Consider the following 18,900-nt stretch of genomic DNA (forward strand, 5'->3'; position numbering starts at 1 on the left):
ACCCTCCTTATCTTGTTTTCGTAGTTATAAATTAGGAAAACATGACATCTAGGTAGAGGGTCTTATAATAATAACAATAACAATAATAATAATAATAACATCCCAATAGCTAAAAATACTAATTGTTCTTTTTCTCAGAATTCATTAATGAATTTAGAGTTTATTCGAGTTTGGTGACTTAATTATTATCCCCAAATAGTTCAGTGACCTATTTATACTTTTTCCTTTTTTTTTTTTTTTTTTAATGTAACATAGCTTGAAAGTTAAAGGCTATCAAAATGGCAACCTTTGAGAATTGAGATAAAGGTAACTTGAATATTGGTCCAATAACTCATGAAATAAAAGTACACTGAAAACTCCTTTATTTACTTTCTCCTTTTTGAAATGTCCAAAAGACTACCTAATCAAGCAACTCAAGCTTATGCCTATATGCTCATGGGTGTTTGGTTGGATGTAATATAGTTGTAATTAAATTGTAATTCAATGAAGGCTTTAATTACGGTGTTTGATTTGAGAGAATTACAATTCTATAGAGATAATCCAATGAATTGCAATTCAATATTTTTGGAAAAGAAAATAGCGTAAAAAAATAATAAAAATATCCTTATTGATTATTATTATTATTATTATTATTATTATTATTATACACAAAGACATTTTAGTCTTTATACCACTTTTTCCTTCTCATCTCCAATAATTCTATTCTTCCCTACCAAAACAATTCCTTTCCTTCCTCCCAACCAAACACCCCGTCAAAGTCACATCCCAGATTGAGACACAGCTGGAAACAGAGAACAGACTTTGAAGTCAATTCACCTAGAGGATTCAATAATTATATCATACAGAAGAAGATGGTTCAATGTCAAATCTGCCCAAAGATAAATTATACACCCTAAATTAAAATTGAGTTCTCTTCACTACATGCCATTCTACACTCTACTTAAAAACACATTACACAACACTATATTGGGACTTCCATTTTTATAGGTTGAGTCATCATATTTTCTGTAGTCTCATTCTGAAGCCAATCCTTGGCGCATATTAGGGCCTCCACCGTCTCAGGCCGCAACGAGCATCTGTAACTGCTCATCTCTTTGCTGGCTGTGCAGAACACAGAGTCTGCAGGGACAGTACATACGGGAACTGTTAAGATATCACGAGCCATCTTTGAGAGCGTTGGGTACTTCTTCCTGTTTAGTTTCCACCAACCTACTACATCAAACTCGTGAACTCGGGGCAACAATGACTCCTCTAGGTATTGATCCAGCTCTGACTTTGATTGCTGGCTTGTTGTCTCCATAATGTAGACATCGAAATCGGAAAACCCAAGTCCATTACCAGAGAGTCCTTCGTCCTCGGTTTTAATGGCTCCACCATTTGCTTCTTCGATATACGTAGGGGTTAGAGGCAGGGGAAGTGCTACGTATTCCATGAAGAGCTCGTGGATTCCCTCATCGACAAACTTCACGTATTTTGCAGCATCGTCGCCATATATTTTTGAGAAGCTGAACTCGACCAGCTTCATTTTAAAGCGTGGATCCATAACTACTGCAATTGCTAAAATAAGGCAACAACTCTTCCAATAATTATCGAACATCTCTTGCATAGACTTTGTAAGGCCACTGATGAACGGATCCTCACTGGCTGCTGCACGGGCCAATTCCAACTGTATCTTCCATGCTTCATGGAAGAACGTGTTCGTGGTCGAGATTGTTGGTGCGGTGAGAAGATTAGCAGTGTCAAAGAGGATTTTCAAGTAAGCGCAGAGTGTCTCGACCTTCTTCCAGTCATCCATTGACGGGCCACCCGTGTAGTCGGGATCAGAAGTATCCAAACAAGAAAATACTTCCTTCAACTCCGATGCAGCCAATAACATCTCATATGTTGTGTTCCATTGAGTTTTGTCATCGAGTGTGAGCACCTTTGTGCTAGGCACTTGTAGTTGATATTTAAGCTCAAGAAACTTTTCCTCGTGGGATTCTGAAGTTTTAACGTACTTCACACTGTCTCTAACTTTCTTGACGGTTTCATGCATATACTTCAATGCATCTTCTGCGATGCTGCTTAAAGTATGAGCAAGGCAATTTCCAAGCAACAGTTGACCATTGAGAATAAGAGGGTTCTTCACAGACAGTAAAGCCCGAACATTTTCTGCTGCATTATTATCAGTCAAAGGTTGATTGATTGTGACTGAGAACAATTTGCCCTCCATACTCCAGTCAGAAAGACAAGCGGCAATAGCATGACTAAAAGCTGTATCAGAGTCGGGATATGGTTCCATGATGACATTAAGAATTTTCCGGTGAATTTTCCACTCGCTATCGAGGAACTGCCCAGTTATAAACACGTAGCCAACCTTGAGACATGATGACCACATGTCCAAGGTAAGACATATCCTCCCGGGCATTCCCTCGATCACTTTCTGAATAGATTGCTTTTCTCTAAGGTAAGTTGCCACACAATCTCCTTGGACGGTGTTGAAGCTCACCATATCAAACCGAGGTTGAAGATTACGGACAAAAGCAACAAAGCCCGGATGTTCAACCATGTGAAGGGGATACTCGTGCATGATGATCATCCTAGAAATCTCATGCCGACAGCGGTCTGGATCAAAAGCAAAGAATGGCGTACTAGCAGTTCGGTAACGCCGTTTTGGTGGTTCAGTGCTGGCCTCATATGCAACCAATTTTGTAGGTTCACTATATGGGCTATTATTCTGTTGTTGTTGTTGTTGTTGATTACGAAGCACTACCGGGCAGGCACCTTTAGCAATGTGTCGTTTAAGATGACTAGTGCCCGCTACTTTAGATCCTTGACTGTAAGCAAAGGATTGCTTGCACTGTTTACAGCAGGCCCTCCTACATCCATTACCAACAGTTTCGATTGTGAAATGTTCCCAAACTATTGATTTCTTTTTCCTCCGCTTGTTAGGCTGTGTTTCTAAACTGTTGGGTGGTGTTTCAATATAGTCCATTGGTGTTTCCATGGGGACTATCTCGTTGTTATCGACATTGTTGTTGAAGAGCATCTCATCATGAGGGATTAGCTCGTGATGTGCCACCATCTCACCGTGTTCCACCATCTCGCCGTGTGCCATCATCTCCCCATGCGCCAACATCTCACCGTGTGCCACCATTTCATCATGACCCACCATCTCGTCGTGAGACACCATCTCATCTTGAGCCACAATCTCGTTGTGTGCCATCACATCATCATGAGCCACCATCTCATCGTGTGCCATCATTTCATCATGGGACACCATTTCATTCTGCGTAGCCATATCATTATGCGCCACCATCTCATTCTGAGCAACCATATCATTATGAGCCACCATTTCGTTCTGAGCAACCATATCATCATGCCCCACCATTTCATTCTGAGCAACCATATCATTATGAGGCGCCATTTCGTTCTGAGCAACCATATCATTATGAGGCACCATTTCATTCTGAGCAACCATATCATCATGCGCCACCATTTCGTTCTGAGCAACCATATCATCATGAGCCACCATTTCATTTTGAGCAACCATATCATCATGAGCCACCATTTCATTTTGAGCAACCATATCATTATGAGCCACCATCTCACTCTGAGCAACCATTTCATTCTGAGCAACAATATCATTATGAGCCACAATTTCATTCTGATCAACCATATCATCATGAGCTACCACCTCACCATGAGCCACCATACCATTGTGTGCCACCACTTCGTTGTGAGCTGCCATTTCTTCATGAGCTGCAACTTCTTTGTTCTCCGTTGGAATTTCGGGAGCAGTAGGTACCACCGGGGTAGCCATTTTCAACCGAGAGGAAGAATTCTGCTCTTGGTGCAAAATCCCTGCAAAATCCCCTCCAAGAGTGATAACTAGAAAGTAGTAGAGATCCTTCAAAAAAAAAAAGTGACAAAAGAAAGGCTTCAGAGATCCAGAACAAAATAGCAGCAAATCACTATTGTCACTTCACTACAAGAATAAGGACATTTAGAACAACAACCAAGGGAGATGAAAGGTAGAGAGCAGAGAAGTACACATTGATAAACGAATGCTCATGGCATATGCATATCCAACATTAAACCATGCTCGAGAAATGGTTAGAAAAAAAGGCACTTTTGGATTTACTGGCTTCACTCATCATTAACACAAGTACACAACTGCAAGTAAATCTCCGAAGAATTAGTAGCATCCAGTCTTTATACGATCGAGATAAACATAGTTACAAGAACTTAGTCACCACTACAGCTACAAAGACATAACCACATTAAATATTTAAATGTTCTCTTCTTATTTTGGCAGCCCAGGGGCAGTCCTGGTAATTTACTGCATATACACTCAGGTTGTCTCAGTGACAAGTTGAGCCCAAAGAAATAATGTTATGGACAACTGGAAATGGTTTTGTATCTAAGTGAGGCTAACTGGGCAAGTGCTTCCAAAGTCCATACAAAGGCTTATGCCAATTTTGCCCACCTATAAGGATTAAAATGGACATTTTACTCCTCGGGCTAACAAGTCAACGTTCAACAACTGTGCCTAAGCACAAGTAATAGATCTGAAAATTCAACAGAGTTGGGCTTGTACACAGATCCAAACAAAGCCCAGAAAAAGATCAGCATGAACACAATCAAGTGAAAGAAATGAAGCAAAACAAACCGATCTTTAAAGATAGTAGAAACGCATTTATTTGGAAATGAACTCGATCAATAACTGGAGACATTAGCAAAAATTAAATACAAATTATGAAAACTCAAAGAAATTAAAATTTCAAAAAAAACAAAAGCAATTAGGTAAGAGCACCACCACGAAAATCAGGAACATTAACAACTGATGCACGGTCAAACCTTAAATCAAGAAAAATGGGAATCAAACATCAAAAAGAAAAATCTTAACTTTAGGAAAACCCAAAATCACAAAATAAACAAGGAAAAGAAACAAGGAGTCGAGAGTCCTAACCTGGCCCCCAAAGAATAGGCTCTTGGGAGAAACCCAGATCTCAAAATCCAATCTTCTCAGATACCCAAACGACGAAACGAACCCTGAGTCTTCAATCTGAAGCTGAAACGGCGAACCTCAGCCCCCGGAAACACACCAGATCTAGGGTTCCGCCGGCGAGGAGAGAGAGAGGGGGAAGGAGTGGACGGAGGGAGGGAGGGAGAGAGAGAGAATTGGGCTTGAACCCGAGAAATCTACTGGACCTTACTTTTGGGGTTGGTTGGTCAGAATTGGTAAAGTGATAAGCTTGAATTGGGGTATTGTAATCAGATTGAGAAGGGCAATTCTCCAAGAATTCAACTGTATTGGATATGGACTTTGAGGTCCATTTATTGCTTTTAGTGCGTGTACTCTGTGTGTTTTAGTGCGTGTTTCTTTAGGGTTATGTGGTCAATGGTTTCAGGCCATGGCTTTTGAGGGTTGGAGCCCATCCTTAGGGTTTCGGCTTGGCTGGGGTGGGGGCGGGGTAGGTGGGTTAGCCCATTGGAATTTTATTATTTTTATTTAATTCTTGTGGACTCCATTTTTGGTAGGGGCCTACGTGGATAGTTGATTCTTGATTGGGAATGAGATTTCCTATTTTCTGGAAAATTCAATTCTAGATTTTAGCCCATCCATGTGAAGAAGAAGGTAAATTTTTAATATTGCATTCCATGCCGTACTTAACAGATCAAAATCTTTCAGATCTAGCCTGGGCTTTTGGTTGGCACCAGCATTCCCCAGTTTGGAAAAAAAAACATCTTATTTTTTCTTTATAATTTTACCTCTTAATAACAAAAACCCATTGGCATGTAGAGATGTCAATTCTACCCGCACCCAATGGGTTCCTGACATCCTCGTCCCTACGAATTTTAAAATACCCGCACAATTTGAGTAATGGGTGCAGGTATGTGAAAATTTTGTACAATCGTTATGCTCTGGACCCGTGTCTAGCCTGCATGCTGGACACGGGTAACAATGCCGTTAGGCACTGTTATCTTTTTTTATTTTTTTATTTTTTTATTTTTTTTATTTTTAATTTCAGATTCGTTATAGGAGTATATGTTCATAATTTAATTGCTATATATTCATAATTGTAAGTTCATAATGTCAGAGCTCTATGTTCATAATTCAATAACTGTACATTCATACTTCCATAACTGTACATTCATAATTCCGTAACTGTACATTTATAATTCAATAACTGTAACTTCATAATTTTTGAAGCTCTATGTTCACAATTTTAGAGCTCTATGTTCATAATTTTATCACTATATGTTCATATTGTAAGTTCATAATGTCAGAGCTCTGTGTTCATAATTGCATAACTGTATATTCATAATTGCATAACTGTACATTCATAATTCAATAACTGTAAAATCATAATTTTCGAAGCTCCATGTTCACAATTTTAGAGCTCTATGTTCATAATTTTATCACTATATGTTCATAATTGTAAGTTAGTAATGTCAGAATTCTGTGTTTATAATTTTATAACTTACATTCATAATGTTATAACTGTACATTCATAATGCCATAACTGTACATTCATAATCCCATAACTGTACATTCATAATGGCACAAACGAATAACGCCGTTAACGGCGAGACAAAATCAAATTTTTTTAAAACTGGAATGACGCGTTTTTCTTAAAAACGACGTCGTTTTGGACTCGTGTCCACAATGCATTGTGGACACGGGTCCAGGGCATAATTTGCCAATTTTGTATATCCGCGCGGGTGCGAGGGGAGGTATCCTCGCCCCGCACTTATATATATTATTATTAATATTCATTTATTATATAAGTTTATGTATATTTTATAATTAAAAAATACATAATGAAGTAAACTTCTTAATTTTTTGTTTATGAAGTTTGAATAGGAACAATACAAATAACATAATGAGTAAACACTTAGGGGTCGTTTGGTTCACGAAATGTCAGATTACCTTAGGGAATGTTAGATTGCTGAGAATGTTAGATTACTGGGAATGTTAGATTCCTGTGTTTGGTTAAAATTGGGGTATGTAATATAATAATGTTTGGTTTAGGGTTATCTTTTATTCACACACTATAATATCATTAACATATTTTCATATATTTTAATAAATTTAAAATTTAAAATAAATAAATAAGATAGCGGTATCATATATAATTACATGATTTTAAAATATTAACTAAAATATTGAACTTGAGAAACAAAATTATTATATATGCTAACCTAACATAATAAAAAATATATATATATAATTACAAAAATAATATTATAATATATATATATATATATATATATATATATATATATATATATATATATATATATATATATATATATATATATATATGTGTGTGTGTGTGTGTGTGTGTGTGTGTGTGTGTGTGTGTGTGTGTGAGAGAGAGAGAGAGAGAGAGAGAGAGAGAGAGAGAGAGAGAGATAAACTAACATAACCAATGTTATTTTACATAACTTTAGAAATTGAAGGGAATCGCATTCCCCTCAAAATCCTATGTGGAGGGAATGTGACATTCTTGGGGAATGTGTTAGATTCCCTGAGATAATATGAACTAAACATAGGAATGTGAGCTTTGGAATGTTACATTCCCTTAGTTATGTTATATAACCTGAACCAAACGCCCCCTTAATACAATTTATACTACCAACACAATTTTGGTTCCAATTAAGGACTAACATCATTAGATCTTATTAAATTTTAGAGTTATATTCAAACTTATAAGAAAAATCTATGTGATAATTAGAATTGTAGTATAAAATTTTTATTAGATTTAAGTGTAATATTAATAATTAGAATTGCGGGTTGAGTATTACCCACACCCACAAAATTCCCACGGAAACGGGTATAAGATTGGAATTTCATTACTCGCGCGGGTGCGGGTGTGGGGGCGGGGAATATATCCCCCGCACCCACCCCGCCCCTATTGCCATTCCTAATGGCATGGATTTTTAATTGAGTTGTTGTAAGAAAAGTTGAGCTAATATGGAGAGGAAAAAAAATTAGAGTGGTGACCAATTGACAATTATCTTAATATTAATATGCTCAGTCGCTCACTAAGTCACTACATACGTAAGTCACGTCCATACTCCACATGTTAACTTTTTGTTTTTTTTTTTTTTTTTTTTTTTGTTTTTTTTTTTTTTTGTTTTTTTCAATTCTGACAAAAATTTTAATTTTGTTGTAATTTGGCATATCAACTAGCTCAGTTTTCGCGTGACGTTTGCACAATACTGCTTCGTGATTGTATGTATATGAGTATATAGAATAGATAAGTAAAAGGGAGATGAAGAACACAATGTATAGAACACAATTTTATAAGATCATCTTTTCATTAAGCATTCACCCTCAATTTATAGGGACCATTACAACCTTTCACATACTCATCATAATTCATGTAATAAGTAAAGGCTAAGGAAATGTCTCAAGTTTAATGGCCATAATAATAACATATTTATAACACTCCCCCTTGGCCATTAAATAACTATACTCATGCCTCGTTAAAAACCTCGCTAGAAAATCCAGTTGAAAAATCTAGACGAGAAAAAGAGTACACGAAGTATGTCAAACCATGTGTTGCACCTGTTGCCTCATTAAAAACATTAGCCTAAGAAAACCCAGTGGGAAAAAAACTTAGCTAAGGAAAAGAGTACAACCATAAGCCTTCCAGGCATAATCTTCAAGATTTCAAGGGTCTTCAGGACTATCCACTCAAGTACACCAACACCAGTTGCCTCATTAAAAACCGTAGCCTAAGAAAACCATGTGGGGAAAAACTTAGCTAAGGGAAAAAGAGTACAACCATATGCTTTCGGAACATAATCTTCAGGATTTCAAAAGCCTTCTAGATTGTCCATTCCAGTGCAGTTAGGGGTTGTCGCTCCCCCTGAAGATAACAATCTTCTAAGCCCACACATCCCAATTTTATGAACATATTACTCAAAAGTGGGTGTAGGCAGAAATTTAGTGAGCATATCTGCAAGATTATTCACTGGGGCAAACTTTCTCAACAAGAATTTTACCACTTTTCTGGAATTTATGTGTGTAGAAGGACTTAGGTGCAATATGTTTTGTAAGGTCCCCTTAACAAACCTATTACTTGCTTGTGCAACACAATCATATTTGTCCTCATATGGGACATTGGGAGGGTAAAACATAGCATAACCAGTTTGGGACTTGGCATCATAGGGATCAAATAAAAGAGCCAGTACCCAAGTAGCCCATCAAAACCACATATTGGTTTCTCACATAAACGTCAAAATCTTTATACCTCGAAAATGTTGGAGGATATGTTAAACACAATTCTAATATCTCATTGTAGAGGGAGCACTAAACGTTGCTAGCAATTTCATCGCAAATTCAATATCAGGCTTGATGCGACTATAAAACTTCTAGTTCTATAATAGTGCTCCAATAACAGTACTATATATAGGTATATATATATATATATATATATATATATATATATATATATATATATATATATATATATATATATATATATATATATAGAATTAGGTTCTGGTGCGGTTAGGGTGCTCAGGTGCGGTTTAATCGGGGCCATTCATCTCGCTTAAATCAACGTCCAGGATTACCAAAATTTAAAAAAAAATACGGTGGCAATTTTGTAATTTTTGCATCTAGGTCAAAATTAATGTGAGCGGATCTGTGATTAATGTGCGTGAGTTTTGTGCGTAATGTGCGTGAGTTTTGTGCTTAATGTACGTGTGGTTGTGCTTAACGTGAGTAGTTGTTACAACTTAAATTGTGGACTTTTGTGCTTAAGGTGCGTGAGATTTGTTCTTAATGTGGGTGGAGTTTGTGCTTAATGTGCGTAGGGTTTGTGCTTAATGTGCGTAGGGTTTGTGCTTAATGTGTGTGAGGTTAGTGATTAATGTCAGTAGTTGTTGAAATTTAAAGTCTGTGAGTTAATACTTAAAGTGCGTGGGATTTGTGCTTAATGTGCGTGAGGTTGTGCTTAATGTGCATGGATTTTGTACTTAATGTGCGTGGGATTTGTGCTTAATGTGCGTGAGGTTGTGCTTAATGTGCATGGATTTTGTACTTAATGTGCGTGAGTTTGTGCTTAATGTCAATAGTTGTTGAAACTTAAAGTCTGTGAGTTAATATTTAAAGTGTGTGGGTTTTGTGCTTAATGTGCGTGAGGTTGTGCTTAATGTGTGTGGGTTTTGTACTTAGTGTGCGTGAGGTTGTGCTTAAGATCTAACACTTAAGGTGCGTGTTTCTATCACTTAAGGTGCGTCATTGTTTCTATCACTTAAGGTGCGCCATTTTTGGCTTATGTTTCTTTCTTCCAGACATGCGTTTTTTTATTTTAAATTTTCATTGATTTGAGCCGTTGATCTAAATTTGATCAACGGTTCAGATCTAACCGCACAACCGCACGGGAAGTTATACCCGCACCTGAACCCTTCCATATATATATATATATATATATATATATATATATATATATATATATATATATATATATATATATATATATATATATATATAGTTAATTCCAGCAATGGTCCTCCGACTATTGCAATTTTCTAAAATTAGTCCTTGTCTTTTAATTTGGATAAAATAGACACTTGACTATCTGATTTGTTCCAGCATTAGTCCTTCCATTAGAGATCAGTTTGTTAGGCGTTAGTTTAGGGGTTAAAATTGTCTTTTCCTTTTCTTCTTCCTCCCTTATCCGCCTTCTGTGAGCAACGAGATTTTCTGGTAAAAGCTTTGGGGGAATGGAAGACGTCAAGATTTCAGAACCTCAAGTAACAGCTTATATACATCTGCCTTAACAAAACAAATTGGAGGGTGGACAACTGGTGTGCAGCGGTGAAAAGGCAGCGACAACGGCCTCCACTGTCTCCGACGAATAGAACAGTAGTCCGACGAAGCGGGATCTTGACCGACGACGGGCAGCGGCAGCATCAGCTTGATCTTGATCTTTGTATGTTCCTACTCCCAAGTATTAAAATGCTTCCCCCACCCCACTCCCTTCTTGAGAAACCAATCTGTGAACATATCTCTATTTATCTTCCTTGATCTTTGTATTAACTCCATTCAATTTTTGCAGGAAGTTTTCTATTTGTTTATTGACTTCAACTCTCACTATGGAGTAGAGGTAGCTGAATTTAGTGCCGTTACTGATTCAGAGTCCCTATGTCGGTATTTGCTGGATAAAGTTCAAGTAAGTATAATTGGCGTGTTGGTTCATTATTATGCATATTGAACTAAGAAAAGTAAAACGCAAGAGTGCCTACAAGCTAATACCAATAAACATTTACGAAACTGTTAAAATTAGGTAAAAGTTTACTCATTAACAAGATGCTATGCAACTATCTGACTGAAGTTTATATTGTTCGACTTCTAAATTTACTGATTCTCATAGATTGCAGAATCTCGTATGCAACATCTCTTTCGACATTGCAGGCCACAGTCGAAAGAATCTGGAAGGCGTTTCTCACTATCAGGCCGGCTGTACCTGTTTGATGATGATTCTCTTCATCTTCCCCCACATTTTGTGTGTCAGACAATTGTCATGAAAACCAAATTTTGTTGTAACTTCGCAACTACAGAATCTGAACCCTGTTTGTCCGCTTGTTATATGCTTGCTTTCTTATGATTAATAGTTTCTGAGCTTTGTGTACCCAGATTGCAGAAATACGATATGATGAAATAAGAAATTTCCCTTATTATAGTCAACTTCAATGTCGTATTGTAAAATAGAGTTTCTGTGGATCGGTTAAAAGCCTAAACCAAACACCATCAAACATGAACACCTCACCTTACAATTTCCAAGCTAAACCACTGTCACGTCCATGCAGCGGGAAGATGTGCTCGTCGAAGCTGATGCTGCCGCTGCCCATCGTCGGTCAAGATCCCACGTCGCCGGACTGCTGTTCTATTCGTGGGAGACAGGGGAGGTGCCTCTTCGCCGTTGCACACCAGTCGTCATCCGATTTGTTTTGTTAAGCCAGATGTACGTATATAAGCTGTTACCTAGGTTTTCAAATCTTAACTCCTTCCATTTCCAAGAGCTTTTGACCAAAAAATCTCGTCACTCACGGAAGGCGGACAAGGGAGGAAGAAGAAAAGGAAAGGACAATTTTAACCCCTAAACTAACGCCTAACAAACTGATCTCTAACGGAAGGACCAATGCTGGAACAAATCTGATAGTCAAAGGTCTATTTTGTCCAAATTAAAAGACAAGGACTAATTTTGAAAAATCGCAATAGTCGGAGGACCATTACTGGAATTAACTATATATATATATATATATATATATATATATATATATATATATATATATATATATATATATATATATATATATATATAGCTATTTACAAAAGGATTTTATCAAAAGTACCAAACAATTAAAATTTTGAAATATTCAATTCTTCATTTTCCTGCTCATTTTCTGGAAAATGAACCAAACACACAAAGACAGTTTTCCGTTATGTAGTCAATCACTGGAAAGGAAAATATTTTCTGGAAAATGACTCATTTTCCAGAAAATATTTTTCGGAAGTCATTTTTTGGGTTTGCAAACGCACCCTTATTCACATCCAATTGAGAGATCTAACAATTGATGTCAAAACTAAGGTGAAAAGACTGTGTATTGTGTCAGGCTTTGTAACGAAATTAAAAGTGTCAAAATAATCACGCAACATTTGACAAGAATAAACAGAGAAGCATAATCAAACAATTTCATCTAATTAGTTATTCCAAAATACCATAGGACACAAAAAGCATGTTGAAAACAATTCTGGAAATATTTGAATATATTTCAAACCTATTACGCCAAAACACCAAATTTCTACATTAAAATAATTTGATTTCTCAATTATTAGTTCAAATTTAATTCATTTAATATAATTTAGTTCGAACTTAATTAGTTTAATATAAAATATAACTTGTAAGGTAAATAATACTCCATAATTTTTATTATTAATTTAAAAAAAATGAATTTAACAATATTTTTAAAATTTTAGTTTATTCCACAATAATAATATAGCATAAAACATATATTACATTTAATTATTAGAATTACTATATCGTTCCCACAAATGCTCAATCAATGCATTACCGACTGCATAATGAACTTCTTTATCTTTAATTTGTCTATGCCAAGTAAGAAATTCTTGAAATATAATATTCTCATTAATTTTTATTATGTTGTAGTTATGTTTGATGTATTTGAAATTTTAATTAATATATATATATATATATATATATATATATATATATATATATATATATATATATATATATATATATTCAATAGAGTTTTTTCCACTTTTAGTCCTATGACTTGGTGTCTCCGTCACCTTAGGTTCATAACTTTTATTTCTATTGACTTTGATTTTTTTTTTTTTTTTCATTTTTAGTCCTTTCGGCCATCTGAGGGACGGGTCAATCGGAACTAATGCATTGCCTTATATATTTATATTTTAGAAGGGTAAATAAGTCTTTTACCATGACTTAAGCAATAAACAAAAAAACAAATTAAAGTCTAATAGCTCATCTTCTTCTCACCCAGAATGTCGGCGACCTCCTTTCCTTTAGCCAGCACCCATCACCCATCGTATCTTGTAGTCGTCCTCGTAGACTTTTTTTTGTTGAAAACCAGATCATTACGCCATCTCCATGCCCACCGGCATACTACTGCGAATAAAGCCGGCCAGTCTGTCCCAAACTGGGTGTTGATCCTTCCTTCAACATTCATATCGATCCAATGTATGAACGGCATGCAATCCTTCCATCTTTTGAAACTGTCTATTCCCCAGGAGGTAGCGCCATAAATTAGCGACTTAGGGGCAGGTTCTGGTTACATGCTCGACAGACAGTTTCCGCCTTGTTCACACAAAAGCCGGACATTCATCAACTGCAGAGATGTGTCGCCTCTTCCTTTCAGCGTTGCAAGGCCGCAGCCTCTCATGTCTCACCAGCCACAAGAAACTTCTCATCTTGCAAGGGACCTTAAGCTGCCAGATGTTAATCCACCCCTTATCCGGCAAGTGGGGACCGTCTCTATTAGTAAGATGGTAGGCAGTAGAAACCGAGAACTTACCTGAGCTTGTTTTTCTCCAAAGACTCTCATCAGGCTCGATAGTGCCTTCCCTAACATTAACGAAGTCAAAGATGTCACGCAGGCTATGGGGAATAAGGTCCACGAACTCCTGCCATCTCCAACCTGCACCTTGTTCCCACATGTCAGCAACAGAAACATGATGGGCATGTACACGCATATCCTGAGGAACTTTGTTGATGAGAGGTTCCTCGGTGATCCATCACTCCCTCCAGAAATCTGTGTTCCTCCCATTTCCAATGGATTTTCTCATGCCTTGAAGGAGAAGGGGTTTAGCAGCCACAATACCCTTCCAAGCATTAGAAGATCCTTGCGAAAGGATTCACACTGTTGATGCCCTCTTTGCCTTTAGCATACTTTTCCATGAGAATTCTGAAGGACGACTACGATGGGTGCTGGCTAAAGGAGAGGAGGTCGCCGACATTCTGGGTGAGAAGAAGATGAGCTGTTAGACTTTAAATTTTTTTTTTTCTTTTGTTTATTGTTTAAGTGATGGTGAAAGACTTATTTACCCTTCTAAAATCTAAATATACAAGGTAATGCATTAATTCCGATTGAAACCCGCCGCTCAGATGGCCGGAAGGACTAAAAATGAAAAAAAATTCAAAGTCAAGCACTACTTATGTTAGGAATGAAAGTTGTGAACCTAAGTTGACGGAGACACCAAAGTCATAGGACCAAAGTCTTAGCGTCAAATTTTTTGCCGTTTTGCCGCTGGTTGGAGTTCAACAAAATGGTGGGATGGCGTTGAAATTTGCCGATTTGGTGTCCCTTGGAGATAGCCTGAGTCCCTGCCATTTACGACACAAATCATCTATTGCTCTCAAACAAAAAGATAACACAAATAGTCATTGCATTTCAAAGAAAAATGGAATCCCAATTTCAGGTGTTTGGAGAGACACAGATAGAAACCTGATTGGATCATAGTAATGAAGAACAAATGCATCATTTCCAGAGTCTTGTTGCACTTCTCGAATATGCTCAGCACAAGCAATGATGGTGTTTGAACATGGAAATAATTCAATTAATTGGAGAGTAGCAATATCTGCAAAATCACAAGGAATCTTCTCCAACTTGTAGCACCAATTCAGGGCTAGACGTTCTAGCATAGGAAAATGATCAGCACTTGCTTCCCAGTCCTGTAGATCTGAACCACTTATAAGCAAGTACTTCAATTGAAGAAATCTCCCACTTATAGTTTCCCATTTTGGACCATAGACAGCATCACACAGCTTGAGGACTTCAAGGTTGGGCAACGTACCAATCACATCAATATCCTTCCATTTTAGTTTCATTTTGACAAGTTTCAACTTCTTCAGATTTGGCAGATAATTTTCCAAACACATCCCTGTGGAATGAATGATGTTGCCAAGAATGTCTAGTTCCTGGAGTTTATATAAGTAGGCCAGACTTTCAAACCAATTGTTATCTTCTCTGCATTCTGGAATCCCCTTGTAGTCATGAATTCCCAGTTTCATTAGGTTTGGAGTCATCATGAACAACTCTTTCGTACAACTCCTGTAATCCAACCAATAAACACTCTCCAAGCTATCTTGAACTGATCTTGGGGGAAGTTGCGAATAAATGCTCTTCAGATAAAGATGTCTTACGTGAGGTAATTCCCAAATTCCAGGTGTTTCACCACACTCTATTACTCCATTAACTTTTAATATCTGTAGGTTCCACAGCATAAACCACGGTAGATAGCTAATATCAAAATGGTACATCTCAAAGCTTAAGTATCTCAAATGAACTAGACCCATTACCTGACAAAGTATGTTAGTATCCTTTACAAGGATTTTAGAAATTACCAATCCCCTCAACAACTGCAAATTTACAAAAACTAGGCTTGAGAGCAACCTGAGGCTAGTACTATTCTTCTGAAGCCATAGAATTGAAGAGAAGCTATCAAATGGGCTTAAATGATGGCTGCTGGAAATTCTTGATTGAACAACCAATCTTTGAGCTTTAAGAGAAAAGCTTACTGGTTGAGTTCTCTTATACTTTAGAAGCATGACCTTATCTTTATGCTGTTTATGGGTATATAAAAGATTCTCCCTTTTGGCTTCTATTAGGGCCAAATCACGCAACACATCATGGATCTGGCATTTCTTGGTTTTTCCACTAGCATTAAGACTACAAACTTGAACAAGATTCCTATCAATAAGATCTTGTATAGACTCCCTAGCCACATCTTCCAAGCTCTTAGATCTCATGACACTTAGAAATCCCTCTGAAACCCAAAAATAAACAATCTCTTCTATGGGAATCTCAGAGTCTTCAGGAAAAAGCCCAAATGACAAAAAACAAGGTTTAAGGTGAAGAGGTAAGAAGGTGTAACTCAGACTAAGGATGCTCACACATTGCTGATCAGAATCATCTTGATTTAGCAATGTACTAAGATTTTTTGCAATATGCTCCCATTCATTCAAGGTTTGCTTGGATTTTGAGAGAAGTCCGGCAGCCACAATAATTGCAAGAGGTAACCCTTTGCACTTCTCTACTATACCTCTACCAATTGTTTCAAATTCAGGGGAGAAAAATATTTTTTCAGACACCTTGTTATGAAAAAGGTTCCAACTTTCTTGTGAATCCAAAAATCGCATGTTATGACAAAAGTTGCTACCTGGAGTAGCATGCTCAGCCACATCTTTTATTCTAGTGGTCAACAAAATTCGACTTCCATTGTGATCTTCTGGGAGACAATTCCGTAAATTATTCCAGACATCTTTACTCCATATGTCATCTATTACAATCAAATATCTGCGAAGCTTTAGACATCTGTATACATTCTCAGCCAGTTGGTGGTTGGACATGGACATGTTGGCATCTTCATTTATTTCAATCTTCTCTGAGGAAACAGAATTCAGAAGGCATTGGAGCACTTGTCTTGAATCATATTCCTGTGAGACAGTAACCCATGCTCGACAATCAAAGTGGGAAATAATTGATGCATCTTGATAAACTCTTTTAGCTAAGGTTGTTTTGCCGATACCTCCCATCCCCAGAATTGAGACAATTTCTCGTTCCAAAGATTGTCGGTTCAGCTTGCGCATTATTGTGTTGAGCTCATCAATGCACCCCACCATTTTGATTGCAGACTTAGAAGTATGTTGTGAGGAATCACCAACTGTTGTAAGGCATTTGTTGTGTTCCAAATCTCCAAGTGATGTAGCATTGTGCAGTTGCTGTGAACTTTCAGACCCCTTCAACAGCTCTTTCTTGATGTAAGCTGTGAATTTATTTCCTAGTCTGAACATTAAGCGAAGCCTTTGTCGAGCCTCTTTTCTTTGCTTGCTGTACTTTTTGAGATGACAGGCTCTCAATTCTTGAATTATTAGACTTTTTGCTTCAATAATCAACCTTTGCGTTGAGATATTTGGGCTATGTTTTGAACTGTGAAACCTTAGCTTTTTGCAGAGAGATTTGACCCGTTTTTTAATATGAACTGGCATGCCGGGCAGATTGAAGTGCAGCTCTAGTTTCACCAGTGTTCTTGAACAACATAACTGAAGCTCTATGCATAGAGAGTTGAGAATTTTCTTTATATGACTCGGCACACGGGATACTGGCGACACAGAATACTTTCTCATCAAGCGCAAAATTAGCTCCTCTAGTTTAATCGACAGAAGACCCAAATCCTCGGGTTTTATGTATTCTATCGGCCGATTCAAGACTGGAAGAAGCTTTTGAGCAGATTTACGCCTAGCCTTCATTGCTTTCCCGAGGTGAAACAATCTCACCAGCAGCTGTTCAATTTGGAACCTCATTTCAACGGAGACATCTCTGATTCGTGCTTCCAAACCTTTCACTGCCTTGGAATCTTCTAGAAGAGAGGTTTGCAAAGCGCAAAGGTTTCGGTAAAGAGATCTGACCTTCGTTTTTCTGCGAAGAGCGAATATGGGTTTAGGTTGGAGGAAGTTTTGGCGCAGTGTGTCCATTAAAATAGTTACAGCAGCGTAAGCCATAACTTGAATTGTGAGATGCAGTCGAAGAGCTAAGAAGAAGGTTTTGGTTTTGCTGAGAGGTGTATGAAAATTGAAAAGCTCAGATGTGTACTTTTCATTCTGATCATCTCGCCGGTGGCAAATTATGCAGTGAAACCGTATCCACCTTTGAGACAGTTCTAAAATAGTTCATAATTATAAATATATAGTTAAAAAATTATAAATATATAGTTCTATGATTATGAGCATAGAGTTGTGAAGAGTAAATATCCAAAATAATCCCTCGATTATAGCTAAATTTACAAATTAGTCCTCAACTTTCAATTTCACCCAATTAAATCCTTAACTTTGCAATTTTGACACGATTTGGTCCTCCATTTAATTGATCGTTTGTTGACCGTGATCGACGATCTCCAGAAGAACCTTCAGGTCTCGTCGGAGCACGTGGAGGCCTCCAGGATGACGTTGCACCGGTTCGGAAACACGTCGTCTTCTTCGCTCTGGTACGAATTCAACTACATTGAATCCAAAGGGAGGATGAAGAAGGTGACCGGGTTTGGTAGATTGCTTTCGACAGTGGATTCAAATGTAACAGTGCGGTCTGAAAATACAACCGGAACCTTAAAAAACCGACGATGAACCATAAAATTACATATATATCCTCAAAAATCACAGTCAACAAACGGTCAAATAGACAAAGGACCAAATTGTGTTAAAATTACAAAGTTAAGGACTTAATTGGGTGAAATCGAAAGTTGAGGACCAATTTGTGAATTTAGCTATAGTCGAGGGACCATTTTGGGTATTTACTCAGTTGTGAACATAATTATAAACATAATTTTATAATTATAAATATAAAGATTCAAATAAT

The 18,900-nt window shown here is 37.2% G+C and overlaps 2 protein-coding genes across 5 annotated transcripts; both read right to left on the minus strand.

The window, feature by feature from the left end:
* Positions 1–782: 782 nt before the first annotated feature.
* Positions 783–5,352, minus strand: LOC109184012 (zinc finger BED domain-containing protein DAYSLEEPER-like). Of its 3 annotated transcripts, none has more exons than XM_019334041.1 (3): positions 4,952–5,352; positions 3,642–3,889; positions 783–3,452 (listed from the first exon to the last, which is right to left on the minus strand). In XM_019334041.1, the coding sequence occupies exons 2-3, from the start codon at positions 3,800–3,802 to the stop codon at positions 962–964; spliced, it is 2,652 nt and encodes an 883-aa protein (XP_019189586.1). In that variant the 5' UTR covers positions 3,803–3,889; positions 4,952–5,352; the 3' UTR covers positions 783–961. The 3 variants fall into 3 exon arrangements, with proteins under 3 accessions (XP_019189586.1, XP_019189585.1, XP_019189584.1); XM_019334040.1 differs by having other exon boundaries at positions 783–3,596; XM_019334039.1 differs by having other exon boundaries at positions 783–3,889.
* Positions 5,353–13,431: 8,079 nt separating this feature from the next.
* LOC109184009 (putative disease resistance RPP13-like protein 3) lies at positions 13,432–18,149 on the minus strand. 2 transcript variants are annotated; one of them, XR_002054683.1, is made up of 3 exons: positions 14,995–18,149; positions 14,595–14,873; positions 13,432–14,507 (listed from the first exon to the last, which is right to left on the minus strand). XR_002054683.1 is itself a non-coding variant. In XM_019334035.1 (3 exons), the coding sequence occupies exons 1-2, from the start codon at positions 18,048–18,050 to the stop codon at positions 14,774–14,776; spliced, it is 3,156 nt and encodes a 1,051-aa protein (XP_019189580.1). In that variant the 5' UTR covers positions 18,051–18,149; the 3' UTR covers positions 13,435–14,507; positions 14,729–14,773. The 2 variants fall into 2 exon arrangements, 1 of the variants encoding a protein (XP_019189580.1); XM_019334035.1 differs by having other exon boundaries at positions 13,435–14,507; positions 14,729–14,873.
* Between the last annotated feature and the right edge of the window lie 751 nt (positions 18,150–18,900).

Source organism: Ipomoea nil, unplaced genomic scaffold (assembly GCF_001879475.1).
Source record: "Ipomoea nil cultivar Tokyo-kokei standard unplaced genomic scaffold, Asagao_1.1 scaffold1237, whole genome shotgun sequence".
In the NCBI taxonomy this organism is placed as follows: Eukaryota; Viridiplantae; Streptophyta; class Magnoliopsida; order Solanales; family Convolvulaceae; genus Ipomoea; species Ipomoea nil.